At 35.5% G+C, this 25,427-nt stretch overlaps 1 protein-coding gene across 2 annotated transcripts; it reads right to left on the reverse strand.

Annotated features, from left to right (window-relative positions):
- Nucleotides 1-1,145: 1,145 nt before the first annotated feature.
- Nucleotides 1,146-22,955, reverse strand: LOC141435602 (sodium/potassium/calcium exchanger 5-like). Of its 2 annotated transcripts, none has more exons than XM_074098344.1 (10): nucleotides 22,846-22,955; nucleotides 16,653-16,755; nucleotides 13,276-13,494; nucleotides 11,967-12,103; nucleotides 9,913-10,083; nucleotides 9,342-9,558; nucleotides 8,893-9,012; nucleotides 7,318-7,542; nucleotides 4,302-4,403; nucleotides 1,146-2,181 (listed from the first exon to the last, which is right to left on the reverse strand). In XM_074098344.1, the coding sequence occupies exons 2-10, from the start codon at nucleotides 16,726-16,728 to the stop codon at nucleotides 1,853-1,855; spliced, it is 1,596 nt and encodes a 531-aa protein (XP_073954445.1). In that variant the 5' UTR covers nucleotides 16,729-16,755; nucleotides 22,846-22,955; the 3' UTR covers nucleotides 1,146-1,852. The 2 variants fall into 2 exon arrangements, with proteins under 2 accessions (XP_073954445.1, XP_073954435.1); XM_074098334.1 differs by having other exon boundaries at nucleotides 9,336-9,558.
- Between the last annotated feature and the right edge of the window lie 2,472 nt (nucleotides 22,956-25,427).

The following is a 25,427-nucleotide window of genomic DNA, read 5'->3' on the forward strand; positions in this document are numbered from 1 at the left end:
TATCCGTTGCCTAGTATCCATAGTACAAGCTTTGCTTAGTTTGGGACTAGGTCAATTGGTGTCAAGTGTCGACGATATTTATTATTTATTTATTTTATTTATTTATTAACATAAATAAAATTAAATATCGTTATTATGTAGGTACGGCTATTTCTCAGAAAAAAATTATTGGGAACAATTTACTATAATATGTCGTATAATCTGCGGCAACTCTTATATCCCACCGCAAAGAAATATTCAGTGGTGTTGGTTTATTAAACAAAAATACCATGTTAGTTTTTATAATATTTTACGTGCAAAACTAGCTAAACTAGAATGAATAAACATTTGGCCGAAGAAAATTCTTTTATTTTCCAAGATTTTATTGTTTTTCATTATGACCATTTATAAAATAAATAGCTTGGTAAGTTTCTTATCAAAAGAGGTTTATCCGGACTGGTGATACATTTATTGACATTCATAAATGCTTGTATAGCCAATAAAGATATTTTAACTGGACTTGAAAACATGCATCAATTATGGTGCTCCTAATAATACATTGGCTGTTATAAATACACCATAATATGTTACATACCATATATTTTCATGTTATTTATTTAAAAATTATGTAACATGATAACAATATTTAACATTTGTTACAATTTGTTAGCCAATGTTATAAAACCAATGTATTATAACGCTATTTACGCTATTTGTTATTTTTACTTATTATGTGTCATTGCTGTTATAAATTAATTATTTTCTTTCTTTCTTTCTTTCTTTCTTTCTTTCTATTTAACACTTATAACAGCCAATGTGGAAGCACCATTAACCTTATTGGTTAGAATGTTTAAATATAGCAGATTTTTTGATGAAAATTTTATGTAATATCCCGGGAACATCCACTACCTTTCCTCCATTTCGTAAAAATAGTTAAAATTGTATCAACTTGAGATCAGCGAGATATGTTTTCAATTTAAGTACAGGTACGTACTTACCAAACTAAATTCGATAAATATATTAAGACGCACAATAACGAATAATCTCGCCAATTTTCCAACCATAAAAAATAAACTCTTATCAATAGGACAACACTTTTGTAGCCTTTCAAAGAAATAATATACTTAGGAAGAACGTCCACCTGCGTTATAGAGCAAAATACTAAGTAGTTTCTGGTACTCGGTATAATTATTTCTAAGACCATAGAGTAGTAGAGATATTACCTTTACGTATACGTAAATAAGCTTACACGTTAAAATTTCGATACATATTACAATGAACACTTATATTTTTAATAAAGTACTAATTAACAGCAAATTTAAATGCTGGCCACTGGAGACGTCGCTATTTAAAAAAAAAAAACTATGCAATAAACACAGGTTATAGTATGTACAACAGTTTTTTATCTCAACCTAATGTAATTAATTATACATAATTATTATATCTAGTGAAAGGGTCACAAACCTGCGTAACAGAATATTATTTACTCGTCGACCTTTCTTCACGAAATAATATTAGTATCAACTTTCAAGAATAATTAAAATAGAAAATCTCACTAACAAACTGAATTGTTTTATATAAAGAGACAACATTTAAACACTGGTATCTTCGGTATTGTTGATCGAAGATGCTCGCAAAGGGCTCGAAAGTCTTAAAAAATATTTTTGTCGAATAGTAACAGCTCATATTACAAGTAGTTCCATAACAATGCTGGGGCATCGTTTCAGTTCATGCCATTCTGTCCATTTGGCACCGGTTAGAAGACCACATCCTACTGAACCATGTAAGCATTATTCCAAGCATCCATGTTCTTGCATTGCCGTCAGTGGTCTGTTCTCATTTAACATGTTGCCTTACGGGCACTAACAGCGTATTAGCAGAAAGCATCCATGCGGTCCAAGATGATGCCCAACTCGACCAAAATGGCAAAGGTGATGAAGGTTATATACAGAACCGCTAAGACAGCACCGACGCTCTTTCTAAGAGTAAACTTTCCTATGAACAAAACGATCCACAGGCAGGAGACAGCTACGAGTAGGGAGCCAATGACGAAGTCGATTCCGTTGGAGTTGATGTATACCACAGCTTCTTCGCCTTGACCGAGTAGCGTCAGGGTTTTGATGAGCCAAGGCAATCCCAAGGCAAATAGGATCGCCAGGGAGTTCGCACCCAAAGCATTTGAAACTCCAATACCGCCTTCCCCTAAAACAAAACACAACGTGTCAACAAACCATTTGGCTAAACTGGCTGCAAAGAAAATATTTGTTGTAGATAACGTCGTTTAATGTGTTCCAGCTATTAAATGCGAATTCGCTTGGCTGCAGAATTATCTTTAAGTTTTGGGGTATGATAAAAGAATTAAAAATGACGCTATCCGATTATCCAAATTCGTTTTTAGAATAATTATAGCATTTATTAAGGAATTAGTTGCACGTGCGGTCAAAATACATCCTTTATATTAATGTAATTTCTGATTCAAAAGGCTACCTTCTTTTATACTTCTTCTTTTATACTTCACATTTTGAATACTAATCAGCGTATGAAAGCATGTGTCATTTAAAACATCCTGAACAGTTCCAGGAGGGTTCAGTCAATCTTGCCTTGCCTAATCATTTGCTGATATATTCCAGACTAATTATTATTAATTTTAAGACACAGTGTGTTTGTTTATATTTAAAAATAACTCTTACCTAATGTACAAGTCACATCTTACTATTTTCATTATCCATTATTCATTGTTTTCTATCAGTGATATATCTACGGATTTGTTCCCTTGCTTATATTGTAAAGTATTACCTTTTACCGGACTTAATTCCATATTTACTTATACCAAGAGCTAGCAACAGCAAATAGGCTGATTCCAATAACAGAGACCAGTAAAAAACTTATGCAGTTACTACCCTTAGGAACTGTGCACTTTTCCGGGATAAAAAGTAGCCTTTGTCACTCTCTGGCCCATAAACTATCTCTGTGCCAAAAATCACGTCGATCCGTCGCTCCGTTTCGGCGTAAAAGACTGACAAACATACACACATACATACAAACACACACACACTTTTGCATTTATAATATTAGTATGGATACTAATTAAGAAGTTAACACAACACAGTGTCTAAATGATAAATGTGGTAAGTAAGTAGGTACTGCAAATGTTGATCCCCTAACTCGCACGCTATAGGTACATAAGAGCGGGACAGAACTTCGCTCGCAGCGTAACGTTTACGCTAAAGGCCTAGATGAACATGCGTGATGTCTCCAGGTATTGTTACGCTGAAAACAATAAAATTTACGAAGCGCGATATTTAGTTTCTTCTCCAAAAAACTTGGTTTTCGTCATTAGAATACATTTTAAATCCATACTGAGCACATCTATATTTTTAGCCATTTGTTGGAATCGTTGACTAAGTAAGAGTACCTACCACATAAGTACTTAATTCATTTAGCAGCTTCCGTGTCCGAAAAGATTGATGTGAAAAATCAGCTATATAGGTAGTAGCACACGCGTTCACAATGATACTTCTGTACCTACTTTATCTTTTTAATAGGACAGAATTTAAATAGATGAATTCCCAATCATCATCATCATCATCAGCCGGAAGACGTCCACTGCTGAACAAAGGCCTCCCCCTTAGACCGCCACAATAAACGACAACTCGCCACTTACATCCAAAAAAAGATAAAATTATTACTTACGATAAGACCAATAAATAAAAAACAAGAGATAATGATGATGATTTTATCAAATCATCAAAGACGATAACAAGTTAATACGCGATCACGATCTATTTATTTCGCTGGTTATCACGGATATCCCTATATAACTCGTTAATCATTTAATACACTTGTATTAATACTGAGGTTTTCATACGACCACATGTTGGTTCTAGATCTGCTTAACAATTCGTCATATTACCCCACATCTACCTTTGGTAAAGATACGTGTGTAATAATAAAACAATTTTTAATCACACTTCCCGAGTAGGTTAGTGTATCTGCCTTTTAAAACTACTACTAGTCATAAATTTAGTGTAGAGAAATTTCGACTATAAATTTAGTGTAGAGCAATTTCTGAATATACCTACTTAATAACCTAATTCAACACAAATGAGTGGGTGCGGCAATTCTTTGGGTTTTCGAATACGCGGACGATTCAAGTGCACTGCTCTTGGCTAAAGCTTGAAATTTGTGTAAAATAAACAACGCGTCACAAGTGGAATCGCGCTGTGCACTCGTACAAAGCAATTTTTCTCGCGCACTACTCATTTGACGATCACACACCTTGCAGCTTACTAGTATAATTTTATTTACGAGTTTTTACTAACCTTTTCTAGACATGATGAATATTGAACAGGCTTCAGGTAAGCAGCCGCCAAACGCCAAAAATGTCATGCCCATAACCGAATCAGGAATAAAGAACGTGTGACCTAAAATATGAAAAAAGTCGGTCAAGAGCGTGTCGGATACGCCCAAGATAGGGTTCAGTAGCCATTACGATAAAATGTAGTAATACGTATTTTTCTATGAATTTTGTATTTTGTTTGGAATCTACTAAGTTTAGGTTTCAACTTTGAGGTCATACAAATAAAATAGTTTTTACATAATCTGTAAACGTGGGTAGCGGTATACTAAAAATGGCTTTATTTGTATGACGACAAAGTTGAAAATTGACTGAAGGCACGCCCATCTGTCAAGTATTAACTCGAATTAATCAAACTGTACGCGTGTGAAGCCACGGGTTAAAGCTAGTTCGTCTATACTTTCAGCTTTATTCGACAAAATCTAGCAAACAAACTACAAGATGTTTACAACCAGCGTAAACGTTGGGAGTAAAATTTGTTCTGAATAACTCTAGCAACATAGAGAGCGGAGAGAGAGTTTAGAAACTACGAGCCATTTTTATAAATCATTGTACAAAATTTTACGAATTATACCAGTCGTTTTATATAACTCTTCTCATATTTCAAATTTAGACGAATTTTTACCATTTTCAGATTAAATTTCGCAACTCTCGATTTTAAAATTTTTCCCCCTTGTTTACGTATACAATTTCAAAGCTTCATGCTAAATCGGGAATGTGTTAATAAAGAACACATTAAAAATGAAGGCGTTAGTAATTAACTCTTTACTTACTGTTTCTGTGCAAACTAATTAGGTACTTAAACAGGAGGAACAGGGAGTAGGTATTTAGTGCTAAAGAGTTCCCATTGAGTCCTTGCTCAAGCAATGTAAAGCAAACATCGTTCTTTTTACCCTAAAAATTATTCTGGCAAGGAGCAATGTACTGTAGGAACTAGGCTGTATACCGCTGGCAGGTGGTAAAACTGACTACCTGGCAGATTAGATTGACTTTATTATGTATAATGGTAGTATTTTTTTATTGTATGTTTCTAGAATTTGACTTTAAAACGATTGACAGCGGTATACAGGTCGGAGGGCAGATTGCTCCCGACAGCTTGAGCGGCCGGAACTATCTATGTGAATGTATTTATAAGTTCTACCAAGTTCTACAATAAATCTGAATCAGCGGAACAATAACTTCGTTTATTTCATATCAGTTTAAAGTCACGCGCGTAGATCCCCAGTACCTATACATATAAGCTCTTACCAAGTTACAGTCCCCACAGTACATAAATTATAATCGAATTTTGAAAAACGTAGCACATTCGCACGAAACGGTTGATCAATATTAAAAATGCTTACAAATAAAACGACAAAATGTAATAACAGAAGAGGAACTTGAACCATTCCTCATTCATCAATGTCCGTGATGATGAAAGTGATAGTGTAGGTAGACGTAAAGTGGGGTATTTTTTTTTCGACTAACCCAATAGTGTGGGGTATGGTTGGATTTTAACTATTGGGGGAATGCCAGGACAATTTGGGAAATATTCAACTTTAAATCGAAAAAAATCATTAAAATCGAGCGTCCCCCCCCCCTCTAAAATCTAAACTGTTAGGTGGAAAAATTCAGGATGGTAGTACCTAAGTACTATAACGGCTAAGATTGCTTGAAAATTATTAGTAGTTTAAGAGTAATAAGCAGCCTAAGGTTTAAAATATACCTAAACTTGGAAGATTCCGAAATCCTTAGAAAAATATTACTTGATTTGGCTACGGAACCCTATTTTGGGCGTATCCGACACGCTCTCAGCCGGTTTTTATTTCATGCCGCCACTTCATGCTGCCACGATTTGCTGATAAGACTCTAAGCACTTTGGCCCTGTCATCATGCAGCCTATTTGACATTTCACCTTGAAAGCTTTAATTTATTGAAAGTACCAGCCAAGTGCGATTCGGACTCGTGCATCAAGGGTTCCGCACAAATCTGTAGGCGTCTATGAATATCCAGTATTAGTAGAGCGACTCTCCTAATTAAAATGTTTGCATTGTGGGGTAATTTTAGATGCATTAACCATCTAAAATTACCCTACACTGCAAACATATAGAGATAAGCTAATGGCTGTGCTATTAGAGCTACTTTCACGCCAAATTTCAAGTTTCTAAGATAACTGGAAGAACCCTATAGGTTTTGATTCCCTCCCTGGCAATTTGCAATTAAAACATCTTTGGGGATTCGGACGGACAGACAGCAAAGTGATTTATTTATTTTATTTATTTATTTTATTTTTATTCAACTGGATGGCAAACAAGCAAGTGGGTCTCCTGATGATAAGAGATCACCACCGCCCATAGACACCTGCAACACCAGGGGGATTGCAGATGCGTTGCCAACCTAGAGGCCTAAGATGGGATACCTCAAGTGCCAGTAATTTCACCGGCTGTCTTACTCTCCACGCCGAAACACAACAGTGCAAGCACTGCTGTTTCATGGCAGGATTAGCGAGCAAGATGGTGGTAGCAATCCGGGCGGACCCTGCGGATCCGGGGGACACCGGGTGATCCTGTAAAGATTCCTTTTTTTGCTAATTGAGGTACGGAACCCTAAAAATACCGAAAATGGGCAATCAACATTAAAGCAAACGTCGAAAAAAAATCCGGAAATTTCAAATCGAATTTCAAAGGGGCAGAAGTTTCATAAAATTAACCAGGTAAGCCTTATAACATCAGGTTACTTATATATATTTAACCATAGACAATTTCCGTGTTTTGACATTAATCGGATGTTCACAACTTTATACCAAATAAAAAAATAACTTTACTTAGCAATACCTTCACATAGACTGGAAAAGCATGTAACACGATAGCAAGGAAAATATTTACTGGGATTGCGAAGGTTATTAGTAAAATTAAAGTACTATATTGACGTGTGATAAATAACAAAAAATACTAATTAATCTAAGCTTAGCAAATAGATTGTCATCAAATCAGATAACACACCTATAACAGTCATGCTCCACGTGACGCAGTAAGACGTTGTTCCAATCCAAACTATGCACATAAAAAAGGCAAATGGGTAGAACTTGCGATACGTCACGGGCGACGGTACGGTGAACCCGAGTATTAACTTGATAGGCCATGTGTACATCCACCAAATTATATACAACCATGACTTCCCCTTTGGAAATCTGAAGATACTTTTGTTTGGTTTAACAGCAGCTTCATCTGAAATTGAAAAGGAAATCGAATTTATCTTTGTGTGAAATCAGTGCAGTGCCGCGCACTTATTCAGTCCAAGACATACCGGTCTAAAACGAAATCAACAATATTGGAGTATGAAACCGGTGTTAAGGTGCTTTTCCATAGATGCGAAGAGGAACTGTGTCATGAGTTACTGACCAACCACGATAAAAAAAGAGCTGGGCAAGATATGATTTTAAATAATGTAATCGGTAAATTTTCCACGTCCTTGTTTTGCTCGGTATCAATGGAAACACAACCTTTCATAACATAGGTATGCGTAACCACAACTTCATTTAAAGGCTCCTGTTTTAATTAAAATCATAAGTAAAATGAAAATCCAATAAACTTTGACTATCCACATGCTATCCACATACATAGATAATTATGCTTTAGTAAGCAGTAAATAGATATATCAAAAAAAAATATATAACGAAAAATAAAACCGACTACAAAAAACCATGAAAATAATTTTCTACCACTCTGTGAAGTCGGTACCTCAGCACGAGCCAGCAGGAGTGGACCTGTAATCGTCTACCTCACCTACAACTATATGAGTAGGTATATAAGGCTTCAATCACTCCTGCTGGCTCGTGCTGAGGCACCGACTTCAGAGTGGTAGAAAATTATTTTCATGGTTTTTTGTAGTCGGTTCTATTTTTTGTTATAATTTTTTTTCACGCTTTTTAGTGTAAAAGATCTAAGATACAATAGTTTAGTGTCAACTGCTCGTCACCTTTTACGAAAAATTGCTTATTCCGATGCAGAGACGTTCATCATTGAGGAGTCCTGGTGCTTCATCACCCGTTCCATTTCACCATATGAATTACGATGAGCTTAAATTGCTTAACAACTGCGTTAAAGTAATTCAAATTCAACCCGTGAAGTATGTACTTGTTATTGAGTAGTCGCTCCATTGGTCAAATTTGGTCTTCATCATCAGTTCCACTTCACCAAATGATGATTTTCAAGAGCAAATGCACGAGGTACTCCTAAATAAATCGAAATTACCATAGGCGTTCTTACAATATTTGAAGAGTTCCCTCGATTTCCTTAGGATCCAATCATCAGATCCTGACTTGGTGCTTATGGGACCTAATTGAAAGCATTCCTAGACGAACGAAAAAAAAAATTTCAAATCGGTTCATAAATGACGGAGTTCTGAGGTAACAAACATAAAAAAACAACCGAATTGATAACCTCCTCCTTTTTTTGAAGTACTAAATATCTATCCAAGTGTTAAAACTTTAGGAGCTAAATAACTGAATACCTACTAAGTTAAAGCGCTGTTAATTTGACCTATATTGTCGCGATAAATAATATTCAGTAAATTACCGTCATCTAAGGTTTTTCCGGTTGGTCCATTGGTTTCAGTACCGTCGAAGGCCTTGTTATCGACACCCTCTTCCACGGGTTTGTCCGATTCTGCGTTTTGAATAGTTTTCCGTTCGTTAGCTAAAATAGAAAAAATTCTCGTTGTTTTTACATCATTTTTTTTTTAATAAATGCTCTATTACAAAAAGCGAATCACGAATCGTGACTTGAACTTCAGCAAAAAAGGAATAGTCTACGAGTAAAAATACGCATGTCGTATATTTTTCAAGCCCTGGTTTTGCACAAACAATTTCGCGCTTGACAGAGACTTAATTGACTATCTTGTAAAGCCAAAGGGTAAATATATAGACGCTTAAGTCTGAAAAAAATATTAACCAGTAACCTAGCAAATGAATTGCGGGTGTATTTGACTAAGATATAATGTTTTGCCTTTAATTACTTACACTCACCTCTGCTTTTACAGCATCTTAGAAACCGCCTCTCTATGAACCCAAACAGTCGTACGCTGTTAAACATGAGGATAAAGTAAAGCACGTACAGGATCGCAAGGACCAAGGCCTCGTACCAGTCAACCTGGCCGTCCCAAACTACTGCTACCAACACACTAGCGTTAATCATATAAATCAGCACATCTCTTGTCACAGGTGACATCTCAATTTTAATCGGCTGAAACAAAAAATACGATTTTAGTCTCAAATATCACGATCGAATATCTTATCAGTAATTGAACCTTTTAAATACTTAATTATCATATACAATTTGGAACTAATCAGTGCTTGAAATATTTGTGTAAGTAGTTCAATGATAACCAAAGTTATTTGAACATATTTATGAAAAAAAATAGGACGAAACAAATGAAGGACAATCAAGTTAATCCATATCGTCAGAAAAAACCCAGAATAATTTATTAGGCATTCCATGAAGTAGTTCTAAAAACTTTAGTGTGCTATCAAAATACTCACTTTGAGATTTCTTTACTATTTATTAATGCGAAACTTAGTTGAACATGGCTTAACTTACCCTAATGGCAGCAAGACTGCCAACCGCGCCGACTCCTAGGGCGTTGAAGATGGCCGAACCGACTATAGTCCCAATTCCCATGTCGGACTCCGTGACGAAAGTAGCGATCACGTTCACGAAGAACTCCGGAAAAGAAGTGGCCACCGCCATAAACGTCGCTGCCGCCACGTTCTGTCATACAGCGAATATAAAATTAAACAATTTATTTTTCTTTCAAGGCACAATCATTTTCTAAAAACGTTATGTTAGAGGTCAAAATGAAGAATGGTTCAGGTCATATTTTTCATATTAAAATGTATTAGTTTATTAACCACAAGTTTGTATAAATAGATTGACGTTGAGTATACTATGCATATTAAGCTACAAGAATAAATAGTGTTTTCCAAGACGAGGCTAGATACTTGTTGCGTGGGGTATATTGAGAGAATTTGTTTCATCTTGCATTATTTCCAGAACTTATAATAATATAATATAGGTTTACCTTCATTTAAAGTTGAAAATGTGCTACTGAAATTGGATTACAAATAACCAAGTTCGTAGAAGTAGCGTCTAGACCAAATCGTTCAATAAGCAGACCATTTTCACAGTAAATTTTTACCTATCTACTTATAAGCATGCAACACGTAATCAAAACACATCCGACTGCTCAGAAATATCTAAAAACAGGATTTTATTATTGTAGTTAGAAAATTGTGAACGTGCGATGCGTTGCCTACATCGATAAAAACCCGGACGGTTGGAGGCATATTGATCTCGCACTCCGGGCTGTCAAGTGGAGAAGTGGATAAACTGCAAAAAATCTCTGTATAAGGGGCTAACAAATTAGGTACCAATATTTTTAGAACTGATAGTACACAGCTTTTGGAGTACATTTTATTAAAAACTAAACTAAATATTAAAAACATTAAAAAAAGTTCATGACAGTATTTAGAGAAAATTTTGGGAAAAAATAGCTACGTAAAACCACTTCACCACACCTTCAAACATAAAATTATTTCGATCCTATGACATTTAATTATACCTAACAAACAACATTTTTCACTCGACTGAATGTTTTAAAGTTGTGTTAAATGCAGAAGATAATTATGTTTTGTTTATTTATTTACTTCGGAAAATGAAAACGAAAAATCTGTCAGAATTTGATTACTTTCTACGTTTCTCGAGGTTAAATGTAAACCTAGCTAGTGAGTTCTGAAAAATATTGCAATAAAGTATTTAAAGACGAGTAATTTTGCCTTGGAAACCACCATCTATTCCGGTAATTTCCTACGTAGATACAATAATGGGTAGTAAATTTATAAAAAATATCAAATACCTAAGTGTTCATGAATTTTTCACTTTGTCGTTTACAATCTCAAACTTTCAAGTAAGTAAATCCTGTAAGGTATTTTGAGCGAAAATGAAAACTCATGCATGACAATACGCTCAAAACACCTACTTACAAAAAAACATACTACCCTGAATGGTGTCCAATTGGCTGATTCCCTTTGCCGAAATATTTTACCGCGAGTCGAATGTGGAATCCTCGAGGATATAATTTTGATCACGAATAAATAAAAACCGTAAACGGAAGTTGAAACCCAAACTGTCACTAGGTTACTAGTCACTGGATTATTGCAGAGATGGCTAAAGGATAAGGATTCGAAAAGCATTGTATTTTATTTGTGAGCCAGAACCAGGGCCGGATTTAGAGGTCTGGAGGCCTTGGGGCAACAAAGGAGTGGAGCGCCCAATATAAATAGAATAAATATACATAAATGAATAGTTGTTTTTTACTAGTGTTTACTCGTCGGAATTTGAAAAAAAAAACCAATATCTCCGATGTGGGGGCCCCTCTTTTGTGGAGGCCCCGGGGCTAGCCCCGGTTGCCCTCCCCTACATCTGGCCCTGGTGAGTACCAAGACCAACTAAAACTTATGAAAAAAATAAGAAACTTGTGCTCAGTGACAGCGGGAGAGGCTCTAAACTGGCGACATCGATTGTGAAAGGTAATGTGTGCACGTACACGATAGCATTTCTACTCCTCTTATTACTTTTCTGTGGTGGAAACTCACCTGAGGTATTTTCAAATCTTCGCATATCAGTTCCACGCAAGGAATGAAGAAATCGTTGCACACCAAAGCCAACAGCGTAAATGCGTATATCCCGAACAAGGCGTACAAAAGGAAGGCACCTCGTAGCAACTGGTCATCTAAATTATAACAATAGCTTTAATGGTCGTGGTCATTATTAAGGTATGCTGTCATTTTTTAATATATTATAACAAATTAGATATCAATACTTTTTCTACTCCTATACTGCAATCTGTGATTTACTTAATCACGCACTAGTATTTTATGCAACTGTATCGTAATAGGGGTCCTTAAAACACGAGTTAGGGTCACATGAGTGTTTTAAGGCCTAATTACGTACAGTTGCATACAATATTTTATCTATATCCATATATTAAATCCTCTATCATGTGTTCAAGAACCATTGAGAATGACCTGCATTAACGAGAACTAGGTAGGTGCTGCTGCACGTGGTCGCCCCCCCCCCCCATGCTGTAATGATGTATGAAATCTCCGATAATAATCTCTAATCTAATTACGATACAGCCGTGTTCATAATAGAAACCAATGTTGAAATGCTGGTTATTACCTATGGTTTTTGAACACATAATTGAGGATTTACTATATGGGTGTAGATAAAGTACTATTATCTTACTTATGATTTTTTTTATTATTATTTTAAAGGTATCGCGAAGTGGCCAACTGTATGATAAGATCATTAAGGTTGATTTTTGGTAGCAAATATTTTTCCCAAAAGTATTTCTCCAAAAAAAACTAACATGAACTTTTTTTGTATTTTATGGTTTTTATTTACTCTTAAAGTCGGGTACTATCAGCTCTAAATATATTGGTACAGTCGAGTTCAAAAATATGGACTTATCTAACCCTTAAAAAATATAGACTCTTATTCCGGCGTAATAAGGCCGTGGTAAACATATTTTTGAGTGGTTCGAATAGATACATATTTTTGCACTTGAATGTACCTAATTTTTTAGCACCTACACAGAGATATTTTTGCCTAATTGTGTGTGTTTCTAATTGTTATTCTTAATTATTATGTTTTTACGTTTGTTTAGCGTTTGATGAGCGTCCTCTCAATAATAAATAATAAGGGAGAAATGGCATAGGTATTGTTTTTACACGTGTTACTAAAGTACGAGAATGTAAATATCATATTGTGCTGTAACCGGAGACATTCAATTTAATGATACTAAATCATTACTAACTTGATGCACATTTAATTAGGCCGCAGGTTTCGGCTGGGGCCAACCGATCGGGAAAATATAATAGAGGTAAACAAAAGTGTACAGACCAGTAAATGGGCCTTCAGGGAAGCTCTCAATGGAGTTCGCTTCGACGCAGTCGGCTTCGCGCAGCACGTTGTCGCTGAGGTCGATGCGTGTACGCATCCATGGTGTCCAGTGCCATGTCTCCCGCTCTTCCTCTAGCTTATGCGCTAGCTCCTCCCTCATATAAACTATTTCGCCATTTCGTTTCAAACCCGCTAAGAACACCGGCTCATTAGTGACATCTGAAACGATTTAAATTTGTTTTATAGGTGATTTTTATATGGTTTGTGGTAGGTACAGTCACCAGCATTAATATCTGCCACAGCGGAGCGTGCAAAAATATCTGTCACGTCCTTCCGGCCCAAGAAATAGAGTCGTATCAGGTATTTATGCACGCTTGTTGTGTCAGATATTGGTGCTGGTGACTGTACTTGTTAACAACCTCTAGTAGTTACAGTAACCTGCGTTAATATCTGCTACAGCGAAGCGTGCAAATAAATTTAACACATCCTACCGACCCTAGAGATAGAGTCGTGTCAGATATTTATGCACGCTAACTAAGTCAACCGTTGAGTATGTTTGATACGAGTACATGTGAACTATCACAGAGAACCGTCATTTCTAAGGGGTGTTTAAATAAATTATTTGTGGTAAAGCCATAAATATTTATTGTTAGATCAACAGTACTAGTAAATTAGTTGGTACAACACTCTTATGCATTGAGGTAGTGTCGTCTCGTCCAGATATATTTATTTTCTTTTACTGTTTAATTGTACCTAAGTATTTTTTTGCCTGGTGTTAAATAAAAAATCTTCACTTTAACGCCAGTAATAAAATTATGTGATTGTCAAAAAATTTAAGGCGGCCACAGTTTGAATCATGTCAATCACAATATTATTTTCACTTCGCATGCTCGTAAAATTCGTATTTATGCTGGATCTAGGCGACTTAAAATGACTTTTTATGCTCTAGTGCATAAAATAAAATCTTCCTCTGAGACCAAAGCAATCAGGCCGCAGCAAACAGCAACAAACAAAAAAGTTTCTATATATTTTAAATCGTTTTTAATCTCTATAAAACTAAAAAAATCAATCAATTAAATAAAATTTAATCAAATATTTATAATTATTTAGCAATGCATAAAATAAAAGGTACCTAGTAAGTGAACAATGTTTCCACTGTTGTTATTTCATCTCCTCGCAATCGAAGTGAAAAGCAGAGTGTAAAACTCGAGCATTAAACCCATTTTCCCCTCGACGTGTCTATTCACCCTCGCCGTACCAGCTCGGGTGCCTATATGAACGGCTCGGGTAAAATGGCTCGTTTTATGCTCTAGTTGTACAATCTAATATTTTATTAATTGAACTTTGTTTCAGCAACCGACACGAGTCTTGCGTATCGTTGAAGTGGACTATAGTCCTCACCAATCGACTCCTGAATTTCAACACGCTATATTTTCTCACTCTAGATAACGGTAAAGGCCGGTTCACATTGTTCAAACTGCTAGAGGTCTGATTTCAGTGTCACGCATTCAAAATTCATGTTTCACCACAGCAACCAAGCTCGTTACTGTAATGGATTTAACCACAAATCCCAAATCCAGCTTATTGACTCAATGGTGTTGAGTATTTATTTAATTGGCACCTTCAATTTTTCCTTTATTTCTTTCTTCTGTTTAATATATAAGATTATATAAGGTTGTTCGTTATTTTTAGCTTATTTTTGTTTTTGTTGTGCCGAAGTTTAGTAAATAAATATATTCTTTCTTTCTTTATTTGAAGACATTTATTATATTTACTAATGAAAACATTGTTTAATTTTTTTTATTTATATCCTAAGTAATAAATAATGCGTATTTTGGCCTTTGTAGTTAGGTATATTACTAATACAGAAGAACTCTCATCAAAGCTAACATTTCAATGTATTAATGCTGCAAAAAATAAAAATGTATTTTACATTTATTCATATATTTATTATTCATTATTTGTAGGTACAGTCACCAGCATTAATATCTGTCACAGTGGAGCGTGCAAAAATATCTGACACGTCCTTCCGGCCCTAAAAATAGAGTCGTATCAGATATTTATGCTCGCTTGTTGTGTCAGATATTGGTGCTGGTGACTGTACCACAAAAATTGTCGTTATACGCGATTGCACCTACGCTATACTTTAAAAAGGAACTAATAAATTACCTTAAACCACATTGCCTTAAAGAACACTTTTTGGAAATAGGTAAACATTGAATCATATTTTCTATAAACTTGGATTTGTTACATTTTTTATTTATTGTAATCACTATGCGATCAAGATAAGAACAACGGAGACGAAATCCTATAATATTACAATAATAATCATACGGAAGGTAGCTAAAGCAGAAGCATTTGAAATATAACTTATCGACCAATATACATAGACCACTAGCATTGATATTTAATGGCATCGGAAATCGTTCATTTTCATTGACATAAACATGGATTAACACCTTTTGGCTCTATAACAAGTTTTTCAAGTGGACAAACAAGTGTTAGTGAAACGTTATCTATCACTATCAGATATTTAGTCATCTGAATGGTGGTCAGTATTCAGCGAAATTTGTGTAAACGAACAGCCGAATGTTAAAACATAACCACATGTTTGTGGTTAATAATAAAAGCTATATCATGTGCCTATGCATGTTAACAATGCTTAATTGTACAGTCGAGTTCATTAACTTGTAAGCAAAAATTTGAAAAAAAAAACTGAATACGTCTTTATTGTTAACGGCGTAGAAGCGTGTCCAATTTTTTTTGCTGACTGCAGCTATTTATTAGTACCTATAGGCACCGCAAAATGCGCCACTTAAAAAAAATTACCTACATCCTTCTTGGACTGAAAAGTATTTGATTAAAGGTGCAGTCCACATATCAATGGCATTTATGAACTTCAAGACGTCAATAGAAAATTTTAAGGCGAGGTACCTAAATATAAATCCCATGATAGCTCCGCCCATCACCTTCCAAAATAGCGAAAGCGAAGGCTAAAGTCCATCAATTAAAGTACATTTATACATTCTTACACATTAACTGCAGCAATTAGTGATGTAAACCAACTAGGTACTCAAAAGAAATAAAACTTGAGTTTCACCGGTAAAATTAAAATAAAAAACGTATTTGCATGTTGCATATATTATAAATTATGGTAATGAAAAAAAATTAGACGAGGAATGCAGTAGATTTACGAGTACAGCCACCAAGCACCAATATCTGACACAACAAGCGTGCAGAAATATCTGATACGACTCTATTTCTAGGGCCGGAAGGACGTGTCAGATATTTTCGCACGCTCCGCTGTGGCAGATATTAATGCTGGTGACTGTACATGCTTCAAAGTGCGGGTGACAAACATAAAATTGGATACTTACTAAAGTCCTCTGTGGCCGAAGCGGACGAAATTGAAACGGATAGTGCGAAAACCAGAAATCTGAGTGTGGGCAGCATGGCAGTAGACGGCTCTTCCACGCCGAGCTAAAACAAAAAAAAGAAAATAAAAAAATGGTACTTTAAAAAACTAAAAAATACGTTTTAATGGTAACTGCTCTATCGTCAGACCATGAAAACAGGACCTATACTAGGAAGTGCAAAATTTGAACTTCGTATTCTGCCGCGCCGTCCCTCTGACGCTAATATTAGTGACACGCGAGTGAGAGGGACGGTACGATACGAACTTTGATTTTCGAAATTCGTTGTAGCCTTTGGTTCAAATACACTCTATGACCATTCCAACGAGCTTGAGCTGGCACGATTAGATGAAGAACTTATGTCGCTCTGTCTTGGAGTTCCAGTATCTAGCTTCCGGCTCCATCATCAGATCGGCTCGACGGGGCTACTTTAGTACCTATTTTTGTCACTAGAACTATCACAGAAAACTACGTATAATTGCCAGGTTTCGTATCAATACAGCAATAAGAAGTGGTAAAAGAACGAGTTAAAGAAGATTCCGTTATAATTATATTTATAACCTACAAAGTATACTCGTACCGTACCTACTCGTAGTTACAACTGAAGATAACATAAAATTTGTAATTTTTTTAAAAAATGTCCATTAAAAAATCGGATAAATGACACACGAAATATTTTTTCTTTAAATTATCATTTTACTGGTGTAAGTAACTGGTTAAATGAAGTTGTGATGAACCATCATTCGGTAGGTAATTAATATTCTTAGATTTAAAGTCTGCTTAAGCTTGACATCATCATCATTCCAGCCTATATACGTCCGACAGCAGGGCACAGGCCTCCTCTCAGAATGAGAGGGCTTGGGCCGTAGTTCCCACGCGGGCCCAGTGCGGATTAGGAACTAAGCTTGACAGTTCCATAGATATTGGCGCTACTAACAAGACTGAGTTTAACCGAAATGTATTTTAATTTGGATTATTCGACGCTCATGCCATTATTGTTTCTTCCTAGTCGCGATTCTGCATAATATGGATTCCACACATTTGCTTTTGATCACATTCCTTAAGTCATTAGTTTTATACAATCCGGTTTCTTCCTAGTCCCGATTCTGCACAATATGGATTCCACACAGTTGCTTTTGATCACATTCCTTATTCTTCGCAGTCAGTAGTTTTATACAATCCGGTTTCTTCCTAGTCGCGATTCTGCACAATATGGATTCCACACATTTGCTTTTGATCACATTCTTTATTCTTTAATATGGTACGCATTTTTTTCATTACCATTTTTTCTGGGTAACTGAATAATTATAATTAAGATTACGTTTGCTTTTGAGGAGTAAAGGTACAATGAATGAGTAATGAAAATGTATCACCATTCTCGTCATTACAGTCATATTCACTCACACCACATTCACTCTAGCATAAACGGTAATGAATATTAAAGAATGGTTATGAAATATTTCATTACCGTTATTAAATATTAATCTATGTTTTTCCGTGTGTGTAAATTAACCATGGGTTATTATCATAAAATCTTACCAATTCTTCTACACTTTGCACCCTTTGCCTCATTTACAGATATCAACATGCCTAAACAAAACTTTTTAACTGATTTTCGTCGAGGTACATCAAACTACTACCTGCGAAGAATAAGGAATGTGATCAAAAGCAACTGTGTGGAATCCATATTGTGCAGAATCGCGACTAGGAAGAAACCGGATTGTATAAAACTACTGACTGCGAAGAATAAGGAATGTCATCAAAAGCAACTGTGTGGAATCCATATTGTGCAGAATCGCGACTAGGAAGAAACCGGATTGTATAAAACTAATGACTGCGAAGAATAAGGAATGTGATCAAAAGCAAATGTGTGGAATCCATATTGTGCAGAATCGCGACTAGGAAGAAACAATAATGGCATGAGCGTCGAATAATCCTTTTAATTTAGCACACTTCAAAAGTTTTTTTTTATCATATTTACCTACTGCAGAATTAGTTTTGCCTTGATAAATATCGAAGTATTTTATTATTAGAAAAAATACCGGCTAAGATAGGGTTCCGTAGCCATTAGGAAAAAGTCAAGTAATATTTTTCTAAGGATTTCGTACTCGTGTTGTGTACGAAATCTTCCAAGTTTAGGTATATCTTAGACCTTAGGCTGCTATTTACTCTTAAACTACTAATAATTCTCAAGCAATCTTAGCCGTTATAATTTGCCTTGTAAATTTGATGTACTTACTATACTACCATTCCGTTTTTTTTTTTCAAAATTTTCCACCCAACAGTTTAGATTTTAGATGGTAGAGGGGGGAACGCTCGACTTTAATGAAAATTTACACTTTAAAGTTGAATATTTCGCAAACAGATCACTGAATCGAAAAATCGTCCTGGCAACCCCCCAATGGTTTTAAAAGACCTGTCCAACCCCACACTATACCTAGGGTTAGCCGAGAAAAAAAAATCACCCGCAGTTTACGTCTATGGGCGGTACCCTAAAAATATATTTTTTTTATTTTACCACTGTCGGTGTGACTGATAGGTATGTATATTCATGCTAAATTACAGCTTTCTAGTACTAACGGTCTCTGATCTCAGACGCAGACGGACAGACAGACAGACGGACAGACATGGCGAAACTATAAGGGTACCTAGTCGACTGTGGAACCCTAAAAAGAGATGCGGCAATCATCTACATATTCATCTTCACGGAATTATTTATAGTTGAAATTATTAAAAGATGATGGAAATGGAATGTATTTAATCTAGATCTTATCTCTTGCGTATTTATGTCTAAATGTTAAGTGTAGATCGCGATCGTAAGAAATATAAGAAAAATGTCGTCACTTTATCTATAGGTAAATATTTTAAAAATAGTATTTCCATGAATTTATTCTTATTTAATAAATATCTACTTCAGCAACAGGTAATTCCCAAACTAAGTACCTTAAATGTATCTTCAAGATTACTACGGATTATCAAGTAGGCATTGCAGGTGATTACAGAAAGAACGATTCTTTAAAAAAAACTGTTTGCCAAGAAGTTTCTGTGAATATGCCAAGCAACATGTGAAATTTAATGGAGAAGAAATGTAATGTAATGTACCTACGTAATTACTTGTAATACTCGTATTATCAGAACTCTGAGGCTATAAAAAACACTTGTGAACATCGAAAAACTACCGGAAATCCTCCGATAGGAGGAGGCTGAGAAGATAAAAAAAATATTATATCGATATAATTGGATTTGAATGGCGGCGATAATTTTACAAGAAAGTGTGAATAAAATCCGTTAACTTTGTTAATAGGTTCCCTAAAACTTTTTACGCTTTCACTGCAAATATTATAAAGCACTTATGACGGAAGATGGCACTCACATATAAAAAAATATGATGTGATGATGATGATAGAGCATAGAATTTTTTTTGTTGTGTTTCGCATTTTGACAGTTTTGTGTTTGTTTTTTTTTATACGACTGGATGGTATACGAGCAAGTGGGTCTCCTGATGGTAAGAGACCACCACCGCTCATAAACATCTGCAGCATCAGGGGTATTGCAGACGCGTTGCCAACCTAGAGGCCTAAGATGGGATACCTCACGTGCCAGTAATTTCACCTGCTGTCTTACTCTCCACGCCGAAACACAACAGTGCAAGCACTGCTGCTTCACGGCAGGATTAGCGAGCAAGATGGTGGTAGCAATCCGGGCGGACCTTGCACAAGGTCCTACCACCTGCAAAACACAGTTTTGACAGTGATACAGTTTTATTTTCTTCATCTTCAGCCTATGTTAGTATAGGTATACATAGGCCTCTCCTTTGGCACGCCACTGAGTTCGAACTTCAGCTCTTCTCCTCCGAGGCTCCGATTTCTGCCCGCGGGTTTATGGTTATCATCGTTCCTCTCACCTTAGCTACACTACACTGCCTTACAGTTTCCCTACACTAAATTGGCCGACACGCGGTCTCCACCAAAGAACCAGTCTGCCCCGACTGCCATGTTCTGCAGCATTGTAACGTGCCCACTACCATTTCATCTTGGTATTGTGCTGAGCTATAGCAGTCACGTTTAACTCTCAGACGAAAAACTTCATTCTAGATTAGATGCCTTATGTTCTGTAAGTACTTATGTTGATGTGGGTACGGTATATATGCGTGTTATGTACAATCGCCATCGGCATCAAGAACTTTGTAGATACACTGGTGCTCAAAAATATCTAACAACGCACGATAGTGTTGTGTCCAGAATATATTTTTATACACATTTTTATATTTGAACACAATATTTTTGAACACTTAGCTCTGTTGCTATGATGGCGACTTTACCTACATATATGCCACGATATCCAAGAAAAATGGCAAGTAAATGAAGTGTAACGATAAAAGCCAAAGCCATAGGATTAAGGCAACTCCCGTTGTAGGTAAGTGCTTTATGGTAAATATACGTTAAATTTATGTCGTATTATCCTTATTATTCAAAATGCGAACATGCTTCGTCTACTAACAAGACAGACAGGGCTATAAAAGAGGAGATTATTTGACTCATATCGGTCATAATTTAATCATTTCAAGGCAATTCTATCGTTATAAAAGAGTTATGCCTGACGAATCTTTTAGCTTTATTTATTTTGGGGATCTCGGAATCGACACTAACGATTTGGATTAAATTTGCCATGTGGGGGTTTTAGGGAGCGAGCAATCGATCTAAAATCGATCGATCGATCGATCTTTTAGATTGACGACCGGAGAGCCAAGTGGTTAAAGAACCTGACTATGTTGCTTGAGGTTCCGTGTTCGATCCCCGGCCGGGGTAGATATTTGTATGAATAATACGAATGTTTGTTCTCGCGTCTTGGACGTGGAATATGTGTAAAGTATGTATTTATCTATATAAGTGTGTTTATCCGTTGCCTAGTATCCATAATACAAGTTTTGCTTTGTATGGGACTATGTCAAATGGTGTAATTTGTCCCGTGATACTTATTTATTTGGATTGGACGCAGCTTTGGTAAATCATGTGTTTTCAAGTTTTACTGGTAGCCTGTGGGAAGTTCCATCGCCCAGGTAATTAACATGTCACAGAATCAACGAAAATTTGGGGTAGGTACTTTAGAAAAAGTACCCTACGTTAAAAATTGATCGAAACTAGTAACAAAAATTGACAAATCTCGGATACTTACTTAAATTAGTTACGCACCACTGTGGCATGCAGGGTGTCTCATGGGTTAAAAATAAAACAGTTTAAAAGGTTAACTTATCGATACCGAAGTCAACTTAATTTTTCACCACTATTATTTAGAACTAATAATTGCTAGTTCTGTGCCTTCCGTATTCTGCGATGTTTTGAATGCTTATATAAACAAAGAATAAGATTAGTTTAGATTTAATTTACTGAAATAAATATACTTACGTAGCCCTTCAAATTAAAAGATATTTATGTAGGTATAAATATTACGCGTTATTAAAAAATCTGACAAAACATAAAGTTTAATTCTTTTCGAAAACTCATTAAATACCTTGAGACAATAGTGCTCTAGGGGTAATTATTTGTATCAATTTAGAAATCACATTGATTCGATTAGTTAATAATGGAAATTAATAAGTAACATAGGTGTTTTGTACATAGTTGCATCAAATGTAAGTACTATTTTTACCAATAGTCTAACTACTTAACAGATTTAGTCCCTTGAACGTATTATAAGTGTTTTTCAGACGCTCGCCCGATATCTTAGACGTACCTATTTATTAGTTCAATCATTTTAAGATCTTCGCCCAAAGCATCGAACGCTACACTGTGAGTAACGTTACAGCATTAGATAGATACTAGAAACCACTATTATACGCTTATTTTCATTTAAGACTGAGCGAAGAAGAGCTTGAAGCACCTAGCGGAAATTAGGGAGATATGTGCAGTAAATTTGTTAAGATACCTAATTAACGCACAAGATTCAAGGCAAAAATTAATAATTATAAAAAAAAATAGTCAACACAGAAAAATCGCTTTGCCGTTCGATGCTTATATTATAAGTTATAAGGCAAGTCGATAACCCATTTATAAAGAGCTAAGTATTTACCGTTCACCTTAGAGAAATTACATACGACACTAATTACAAATTATCAGATAATAACACAATGCATTTCACATATAATACATGTACTTACTTTATTTGTACAGGAACATAAGTCTTGCGGCTTGTTTGTTTTAACTGTCAATTATTAATTATTTGTTTATCGATATTGCACTGTACCGTCCGCCAAGATCATTCACCACACTGAAAGGTAGATATGAACGCAAGCGGTTTTTAAACAGATAATCTTAATTGATAAGACTACCTAGTTGTGATTAGTAGCGTCTATTACATTGTACAGTTCCTTAATCATGTAGCTCAGGTGTACACGAACCAATCAGAGTCATCACTAACATGATATCAATGAATTGCCGAAATTCATGTGTAAAAACAATCCTTATTATATTTCCTAGACTTGTGCATGCGCCAGTTGCACTGGTGGTCATTTGCACACGCAAGTACTTTTATGAGACCTGCCGTACAACTGTTAATATAATCTTTTGTGTTTGCTTATGCCTTCATCTCAGTAGTCCCATTAGAGACATCATTACTCGGCTCCTGCAACCTTGGCAATGAATGGAATGGAAGTTGGGGCGCGTCGTACCGGCCCTACCGCTGATCTAAGACTTAAACCGTAACTCACTGATAAACAGGATGATCTTTCACTAATACAATTTCAATAAGGTGATTCTGGGGACGTAATCGGGATCAATCTTACACACCTTTTAATCACGGAATGCTGAGGACCCGGGTTCGATTCCCAGCGCTGGTCTCTTTTTCTGGTTTTTCGGTGCATCCATGTCTCAGTTTGTATTTTCGATATGGTTTTACGGGATGACAGTAAAAGTAACAAATTTGGAGTTGAAATAATAAATACAAAAATACTCCTAATAACCAATCATAATCACCTTTTATTAATATTTCACCCGATGAAAAAACTAAAAACAGAAGAATAAGTGCCTTCTAATCTCACCAATTACTGCTACGAAACACTAGCCTATAATTAACAGAGTTAGTTAGGTTTGATCATGATGCAGTCTCTATAATCTTCCTGTGGAGGGGTGCGCCAAAGTTCATATAAAATTGCAAATTCGATTATTGAAACTTCGAAAATGTATCTCATACAATTTGGCATCCTAATGATCACTATACATTTTTATTTTAGACAAGAATCATTGAAACCGAATTAATTATATTCATAATGACATTCAACATAAATACCTCTAATACTACATAAAATGTCATTATTCAACATATCGATTTTTGGCAATACCTTATGGTACTACATATTAATTTAAAATATACCTTTGTTTGTTCCTAATCTATCCATACCTAAATGTAAATAAATTCAAAATAAGTCAGTTAGGTTAGAACTGTGACCTTCACGAAACCTGAATGCTGCCAAAAAATGGGTTAAGTTAGGTTAGAACTGCGACCCACACGGAATCGAAATCCTGCCAGAAAAGTTGGTTAGGTTAGGTTAGGTTAGAACTGCGACCGTCACAAAACCAAAATCCTGGCAAAAAAGTGGGTTAGGGCCTACCTATTAGAACTGCGATGATTATATGAAATTAGTTAATAAATAAAGAAATTCTCCCAAAAAACATTATGGGTATAGAAAAAATCTCAGTGATGACTTTATGAGTAAAAAAACAATGTAAGTAGTAGTAAAAATAATTATTTTAAAAATATAGTACAATATGAATACAAAGCGGTATTATTGTTAGTTATATTGTTTTAGTCTTATTACTGTAAGGTGGTGGTACAGGTACTGATGGAACCAAAATAAACTTTTCTTTCTTTCTTTGTATAAGATCAATTTGACTATTTCATTTCTACACTGACTTTCTACCAATGTATGTGTCTTAAGAATGGACAAAATGGATTTCGCCAGTCCAGTGTTTTTTATAATTGACTGTTTTCAAGTTAATACCACTCGACATAATTCAATTGAAAGCAATAAAAACGTGTCGGATAATCTCTTGACCTATTTTATTCGCTTTCAACTGTAATTATATTGATTTCATAATATTCTGCTCGGCTAAATAATCCCGTGTTACAATCAGGATCAAATATAAGAGAGCGGCCAAAGTGCTGAAATATGTGCATCGAAACAAGTCACAATTGTAAAGGGAGTCAGAGCCTGTTCCAACATAGGGATACCTACGAGCACCTTGAAATAAAGATAGAAGAAACAAAAACAAAGAAAATACTTACTTATTCGTGACAACATGGATAAAAATGCGCATGACTCAAAATGGTCCTAAATTAGCAATCAGCCCGTCTTGCGAACGGCGCTGTTCTTCCTTTAGGAAAATCAGATCATCATTGTATTGAAAATAAATACATTGAATCAAAGTGTATTTGATGCTCAGTTATAGCATGTGATGATGATTCGATGTGGCCAGAAATAATTTACCTTTGACATAGAAACAGATGAAATCAGAAATAAGTACTGTTATATCCGAGGTAGCTTAGCTATCTAAAGATTCTTTAGCGCGCACTAAAGTCAGTCAACTGTAGATATGACATGCCCTAAATAACAGAGAAACAAAAAAATGTGTGACCAAAAACAGCAAATGTTTGTCAATCTTAAATAGGCGGATAATCATTTCCAAGAGTTGGCTTTAAGTACATCTACGCCAGACATGTTTAATGTTGTGTTGTTTCAGTGAC

The sequence above is a fragment of the Choristoneura fumiferana genome, chromosome Z (assembly GCF_025370935.1).
Source record: "Choristoneura fumiferana chromosome Z, NRCan_CFum_1, whole genome shotgun sequence".
Taxonomy (NCBI): Eukaryota; Metazoa; Arthropoda; class Insecta; order Lepidoptera; family Tortricidae; genus Choristoneura; species Choristoneura fumiferana.